The sequence below is a fragment of the Lithobates pipiens genome, unplaced genomic scaffold, assembly GCF_037356315.1.
Source record: "Lithobates pipiens isolate NorthernLeopardFrog02 unplaced genomic scaffold, aLitPip1_a1.2 Scaffold_8, whole genome shotgun sequence".
In the NCBI taxonomy this organism is placed as follows: domain Eukaryota; kingdom Metazoa; phylum Chordata; class Amphibia; order Anura; family Ranidae; genus Lithobates; species Lithobates pipiens.
Window position 1 is genome coordinate 682054413 of NW_027507903.1, and position 7667 is coordinate 682062079.

Sequence of the window (7667 nt, forward strand, 5' to 3'; positions counted from 1 at the left end):
TACAACACAGGGAAAGCCATAGGGAAGTCTCCATGCGTCAGAGGGGGGTGGGGCCACCGGGTGGCCCAGCCCTCCGTTTTATAAGAACTGTGACCTGAACAGAAGCATCACACAGTGGAAGACTTCCACTGAGGCGGATCGTGCGGAGGAAGAAGCGGAGAAGAAGCCAGAGGAAGATGCCAGACAAGAAGACCGGAGGAAGATAGAAGAAGAAGTGGAGGAAGAAGAAGAACACCGATTGAAGACCAGAAGAAAGAAGATGGAAGAAGAAGCAGGGAAAGAAGAAGAAATTAATAAAGGAATTGTCAAAAACCGTCTCTTGTCTTTTTTGACACTTTTTTGTGAAATGGTAGGGGTACATTTGTACCTCATTACCTAGTCACACAGGGGGGCCGAGATCTGGGGGTCCCTTTGTTAAAGAGGGCTTCCAGATTCCGATAAGCCCCCCAACCGCAGACCCCCACAACCACCGGGCAAGGGTTATGGGGATGAGGCCCTTCTCCTCATCAACATGGGGACAAGGTGCTTTGGCGGGCTCTCTCGTACCCCCTCTTTTCCTACGGCCTGCCAGGTTGCGTGCTCGGATAAAGGTCTGGTATGGATTTTGAGGGGGACCCCACGCAATTTTTTTATTTCAGCGTGGGGTTCCCCTTAAAATCCATACCAGACCTGCAGGGCCTGGTATGGAATTTGGGGGGGACCCCCACGCATTTTTTTTTCACATTTTGGTTTGGGGTTCCCCTGTGGGGAAATCCCATGCCGTTTTTATCAATGAACTTTTATGTGTATTGCCGGGACCGACAATTCATTGTAGCCGCGAGTATTTTTAAATTACTTTATTTCCTTTAGAAATTTTATTTTGCAATCAAACTGTTGTAAACAAGAGAAACATGCGCCCCTTTACAGGTATACTATAGACACCCCCCAGGTATGAAATTTAAAGGAATATTAGACTTTTATTGTTTCACTTTAAGCATTATTAAAATCACTGCTCCTGAAAAAACAGCCGTTTTTAAAACTTTTTTTGCATTGATACATGTCCCCAGGGGTAGGACCCAGGTCCCCAAACACTTTTTATGACAATAACTTGCATATTAGCCTTTAAAATTAGCACTTTAGATTTCTCCCATAGACTTTTAAAGTGTGTTCCGTGGCTTTCGAATTTGCCACAAACAATCCAAATGGTTCGCTATTCAGTGAACGGGCAAACAGCCAATGTTCGAGTCAAACTCATGTTTGACTCGAACATAAAGCCCATCCCTAGTATTGAATTTATTCTTCTCCTCAGTCTTCATGAGGGAATCGGGGGGCTTCAGTAACCAAAACTGCAGTGTTTATCCTCATGACACATCACAGGAAGCACCTCCATGGATAACAGAGGACAGAATCAAAATTAGACATGGGAAACTTAACATTAATAAATCACCGGGGGCCACTACTGACAGTCTACTGATTAGAATGGTACCAGCTGATTGGAGAGAAGCCAGTGTAGCACCAATATTTAAAAAAGGGCCCCAAATGCGTCCCTGGAAATTACAGACCAGTTAGCCTAACATCAATAGTATGTAAACTCTTGGAAGGGATGATAAGGGACTATATACAAGATTTTAGTAATGAGAACGTTATCATTAGCATGGATTCATGAAGAATCGTTCTTGCCAGACCAATCTAATAACCTTCTATGAGGAGATGAGTTTCCATCTAGATAAAGGAAGGCCCGTAGACGTGGTATATCTGGATAAAGGAAAGCCCATAGACGTGGTATATCTAGATAAAGGAAGGCCCGTAGACGTGGTGTATCTGGATTTTGCAAAAGCATTTGACACAGTTCCCCATAAACGTTTACTGTACAAAATAAGGTCCGTTGGCATGGACCATAGGGTGAGTACATGGATTGAAAACTGGCCACAAGGGCGAGTTCAGAGGGTGGTGATAAATGGGGAGTACTCGGAATGGTCAGGGGTGGGTAGTGGGGTCCCCCAGGGTTCTGGGACCAATCCTATTTATTTTGTTCATAAATGACCTGGAGGATGGGGGTGGGATAAACAGTTCAATCTCTATATTTGCGGACAATACTAAGCTAAGCAGGGGAATAACTTCTCTGCAGGATGTGGAAACCTTGCCAGAAAATCTGAACAAATGAATGGGGGGAGGGGCAACTACATGGCAAATGAGGTTCAATGTAGAAAAAATTAAAATAATGCATTTGGGTGGCAAAAATAGGAATATAATCTATACACTAGGGGGAGAACCTCTGGGGGAATTTAGATGGAAAAGGAGCTGGGGGTCCTAGTAGATGATAGGCTCAGCCATGGCATGCAATGTCAAGCTGCTGCTAACAAAGCAAACAGAATATCGGCATGTAATAAAAAGGGGATCAACTCCAGAGATAAAACAATAATTCTCCCGCTCTACAAGACTCTGGAGTGTGCTGTCCAGTTCTGGGCACCAGTCCTCAGGAAGGATGCACTGGAAATGGAGCGACTACAAAGAAAGGCAACTAAGCTAATAAAGGGTCTGGAGGATATTAGTTATGAGGAAAGGTTGTGAGCACTGAACTTATTCTCTCTGGAGAAGAGACGCTTGAGAGCGGATATGATTTCATTATACAAATACCAGACTGGTGACCCTACAATATATAAATACCATACTGGTGACCCCACAATAGGGAGAAAACTTTTCCGCGGAAGGGAGTTTAATAAGACATGTGACCACTCATTAAAATGAGAAGAAACAAGGTTTAACCTTAAACTAAGTAGAGGGTTCTTTACTGTAAGAGCGGCAAGGGTGTGGAATTCCCCTCCACAGGCGGTGGTCTCAAGAAACTAGTAGATAAGCACCTGAATGACCACAACATACAGGGATATACAATGTAATACTGACATATAATCACACATATAGATTTGGCTTGATGGACGTGTGTCTTTTTTCAACCTCACCTACTATGTAACTATGCTTTGGCTTCATTCCTGTCTCAGTCTCTGACCCGGAACAAGTATAGAGATAATGAATTCTGAAACTTTTCTGATTCTTATCCCCAGCATTCTTGCTCCAGGGCAAAGACTTAAAGTGGTAATAAACCCAAAAACAAAAATTATATATATTGAAGCTTATCAATCTTAGGCTTTTTTTCCATTTAATTCCCCTGGTGATCCTGCCAGTAACACACATCCTGTCTTAGGGTGGATCTTATCTATGGAGTCACCACTTCCTCCAAGCCTTTGCTGATCAATGATCCAGTCGCACCACCCATCCCTATGATGTCACCAGACTCCGGGGTGGAGTTCTCACATCTCCCCCCACATATCGTTATACAACCTTTCAGTACATTAAACACAGCATGGAGGGGTTCAGTGAAGGTGGTGGTGAAGGTGTGGAGGTGTCGGATCGGGTCACACAGATCATAAAACGAGATCCACCCGGCCTCATAATCCAGATCTATCCTGACTCTGTTACTGGTGAGATTGTCAGGTAAGGGGATCTCATTACCGTCATGCATCACAAAATACTGATGACCAGACCTGTCCAATCCCCAGGACTTTTTATTCTCTCCAATCTCTGAATTATGTCCTTTCCTATCTATACTGGGGTAACACATCCCGACTACCCATTCATGTGATCCCCCGACATCCACATCCCAGTAATGTCTCCCTGAGGAGAAACTCTGTCTACTTATTACCTGAGGATGCCACTGAAATCTCTCTGGTGCTTGTGGGCGCTTCTGGTTCCTATCTGACCTGGATACAGTTTTCCCATCATCTGATATATGTAGATTATTATGAGCTGTGTTTCCATCCAGTAATATTTCTTCAGAGTAACACATCCCAACTCTCCAGCTCCCTGACCCCCCGACATCCACATCCCGGTAATTTAGCCCTGAGGAGAAACTCTGACTGCTCATCACCTGAGGATCATCCTGAGATCCTTCTTGTGTTTCTGGGCGATTCTGGTCTATATCTGACCAGGATACAGTTTTCCTGTCATCTGATATCTGTAGATTATTACCAGCTGTGTTTCCATCCAGTAATATGTCTGCATATCCCAGTTTGGGGAAGTATACATTTACCTCTGTTATTATATCAGATAAACCTGTGTGTAAGACCCCCGCCACATCCAGACCCCCTCCATCATGGAGGAGCTCCTCATGTCTCTCTCTGTCCTCATTATCTCCATCCTCAGTATCACACAAGTCACCTGTGTCTGATTCCTGTAAGACAGTCAGTGGATCCGTCACGTTACACAGCTCCTCAATGTGACGCAACTTCCTGGACAGCTCCTCCTTCTTTATTTCCAGATCCCGGATGGAGATGGAGATCCGCTCTGCCCTCCCGGAGATGTCCCTTAGAGCTCTCTTCTCCAGGTCTTCCAGACGTCTCCTGATATCTTCAAACAGGCCAGTGACTCTCTCTGTGTCACCGGCTTCTTCTTCTTCTACTTTCCTCCGGTGTTCCTGCAGACTCTGGACTCTTTCCTCCGTCTCCTCTCTCTTTGTTAAAAGTTTCTGCAGAACATTCCTCAGTGTCTCCTTCTTCTTCTCAGAAGCCTCATCCAGTGACTTCATCTCATGTCCTTTATGTCCTCCAATCATACAATACACACAGATACAGGTATTATCTTCAGTGCAGTAATACTCCAGGCTCTTCTTATGGACGGAGCATTTCTTGCTCTCCATGGACAAGGTGGGGTCACATAAGACGTGTTCTTGGGACTTTTTGTGGACTCTCAGGTGTTTATCACACAGAGAAACCTCACATAGCAGACAGGATCTAACAGCAGGTACAGGAGAGTCCACACAGTGAGTACAGAAGACCCCCTGCTGATCTGGCGGAACAGACAGGCACTTCTCCTCCATGTTACAAAGTTTCATGTTCTTCTGCAGTGCAGGACGATCCGGAAACTTCTCTCTACATTCAGGACAGGAATATCCTCCAGACCCCTCCTGTGTATCCAGCACACGATCAATACAGACCCGGCAGAAGTTGTGTCCACATATCAGGGTTACAGGATCTGTATATATGTTCAGACAGATGGAACAATCAAGCTCAGCTCTCAGATCACCAGACGCCATCGCTGACAGGAGAAGAGAAATGAAATAAAAGTCTAGAACTAGAAATGCAGTTGAACTGGTTACAGATTTCCTGCACAGGGCGAGGCTGAGCTCCACTCTCATTTCATTTGTTAAGAAACCTATCGATGTCAGATTAGGACAAGCCCCATGATTGTGTACATTTACACTTATAAAAATACATTTTTAACATTAACGTGATCAGCATTAAGGATGAGCCGAACACCCCCCGGGTTTCGGTCCGCACCAGAACCTTGCGAACAGACCTAAAATTCACGTGAACTTTAGAACCCTATTAAAGTCTATGGGACTCAAACGTTCAAAATCAAAAGTGCTCATTTTAAAGGCTTATATGCAAGATATTGTCCTAAAAAGTGTTTGGGGACCTGGGTCCTGCCCCAGGGGACATGTATCAATGCAATTTTTTTTTTAAAACGGACATTTTTTCAGGAGTAGTGATTTTAATAATGCTTAAAGTGAAACAATAATGTGTAATATTCCTTTAAATTTCATACCTGGGGGGTGTGTATAGTATGCCTGTGAAGGGGCGCATGTTTCCCATGCTTAGAACTGTCCCTGCACAAAGTGTCATTTCTGCAGGAAAAAAAGTCATTTAAAAGCACTCGTGGCTATAATGAATTGTCGGCTCCCCGTAATACAGAGAACAGTCATTGAAAGTCACTGATAAAAAAAAAAAAAACCGTGGGGTTCCCCCAAATTCAATTACCAGGCCCTTCAGGTCTGGTATGGATATTAAGGGGAACCCCGCTTCATATTTAAAAAAAAAATGACGTGGGGTTCCCCCCAAAAATCCATACCAGACCCTTTATCCGAGCACGCAACCTGGCAGGCCACAGGAAAAGAGGGGGGGATAAGAGAGCACCCATCTCCTGAACCGTACCAGGCCACGTGCTGTCAACATTGGGAGGATGCTTTGGCGGTCTGTGAACCCTCAAAGCACCATGTGTTGATGGGGACAAGGGCCTCATCCCCACAACCCTGGCCGGTGGTTGTGGGGGCCTGCGGGCGGGGGGCTTATCAAAATCTGGAAGCCCCTTTTAACAAGGGGATCCCCAGATCCCGCCTCCCCTGTTTGAAATGGTAACGGGTACATTGTACCCCTACCATTTCACAAAGAAAGTGTAAAAAATTGTTAAAAAAGACACACACTGTTGGGATAAGTCCTTTATTAAAAATAAAAAAAGATTCCAGCTGTGGTAATCCACTCTTGGTATCCAGCGATGGGTGATCTCTTCTCTTCTCTGGGGTCCAGCGATGCCTGATCTGTTCTCCGGGGTCCAGTGATGGGTGATCTCTCCCGATGGTCCAGCGCAGCGCATCCTGTCTCCACTGGAGACACTGCGGGAATCCCGGGAGCCTGACACGTCTTAGCTGAGGAGGACAGGGCCACCCGTCACTTGACCCCGCCCCCTCTGAGGCAAGGGGAAACCCGGGCTTCCGCAGTGACGTGTGGGTGACCCCGCCCCCTCTGATGTAACAGAAACCTGCATTACATCAGAAGGGGTGGGGTCACTGGGGAAGCCCGGGTTTCCCCTTGCGTCAGTGGGGGGCGGAGTCAGGTGATGGGATTGCCCTTGTCCTCCTCAGCTAAGACCTGTCAGGCTGCCGGGATTCCTGTGGTTCTGAGGGACACTCTACAAAGAGTGACAAACGCAATAAAAAAAAAAATATTATAAGTGGTGTGATAGACCAGTGGCCCCCAAAAACGACAGATTGAAGCGGGGTGTTATATACCTTCTTCCACATACATACTGCACTTCTCTAGAGACTTTTGTCACAGGGTCATTTAAAAAATGACAGGCAGAGGAAGAGGCAGGCCCTTCCGCAGAGGTGGTAGGGGTAGGGCAGGAGCAACAGGCTTGAGCCAAAGTGGCGAATTGCAGAAAGTGCGTGCGATTATGTCAAAGGACACACCAGACTTGGTTGAGTGGCTCACTCAGCCTTACTCTTCTGCACCCTCCTCATCCTCTCGATCTGCACCCTCTTCTTCACTCCCTGCTGTGTGCACCCCCAAAGACACTACCACCAACACCACCACCACCACCATATACCCTCTGCTTGAGTCACAGGAATTATTTTCTGATCCATATCAAGAGGACATTTCTGATGCGCAGCCACTCTTGGTATTGGATCTGGAAGAGGAGGTAGCAACAACCGCCACTCAGCAGTCTCAAGACAGTACCCAGATCAGCCCAAGGAGGAGGTTGGTCCCCGCTGCTGCTGCCTACTCCGAGATCTCTAATTATAGTGGTGGGGAAAGTGACGTCGATGATGACGTGTCTAGTGATGTCACGTGGGTGCCCACAAGAGAGGAAGAGGAGGGGAGTTCAGAGGGAGATATGGACCAGCAGATAGGGAGGAGAAGCAGGCGGAACTTAGATTGCACAGGAGGGACAAAGCCGACTGCTAATGTATCAGGAGTGAGGCATCAACCATGTACGGTCACATCTGGTGCTCCCAGGACACCGGCACATGGCTCCGCAGTGTGGGATTTTTTTAACGTGTACGCTGCTGACAATAGTGTTGCCATCTGCAATCTTTGCAGTCAACGCATTAGTCGCGGTAAGCCCAACACTCACCT

General features: G+C 46.3%; 1 protein-coding gene across 1 annotated transcript; it reads right to left on the reverse strand.

Annotated features, from left to right (window-relative positions):
- Positions 1–1016: 1016 nt before the first annotated feature.
- On the reverse strand, positions 1017–5158 carry LOC143962120 (E3 ubiquitin/ISG15 ligase TRIM25-like). Its single transcript, XM_077471445.1, has one exon. The coding sequence runs from the start codon at positions 5066–5068 to the stop codon at positions 3194–3196; it is 1875 nt and encodes a 624-aa protein (XP_077327571.1). The 5' UTR covers positions 5069–5158; the 3' UTR covers positions 1017–3193.
- Between the last annotated feature and the right edge of the window lie 2509 nt (positions 5159–7667).

Coding starts and splice junctions, on each gene's coding strand:
- LOC143962120 (XM_077471445.1), bottom strand. CDS start 5,068: ATGGCGTCTGGTGATCTGAGAGCTGAGCTTGATTGTTCCATCTGTCTG.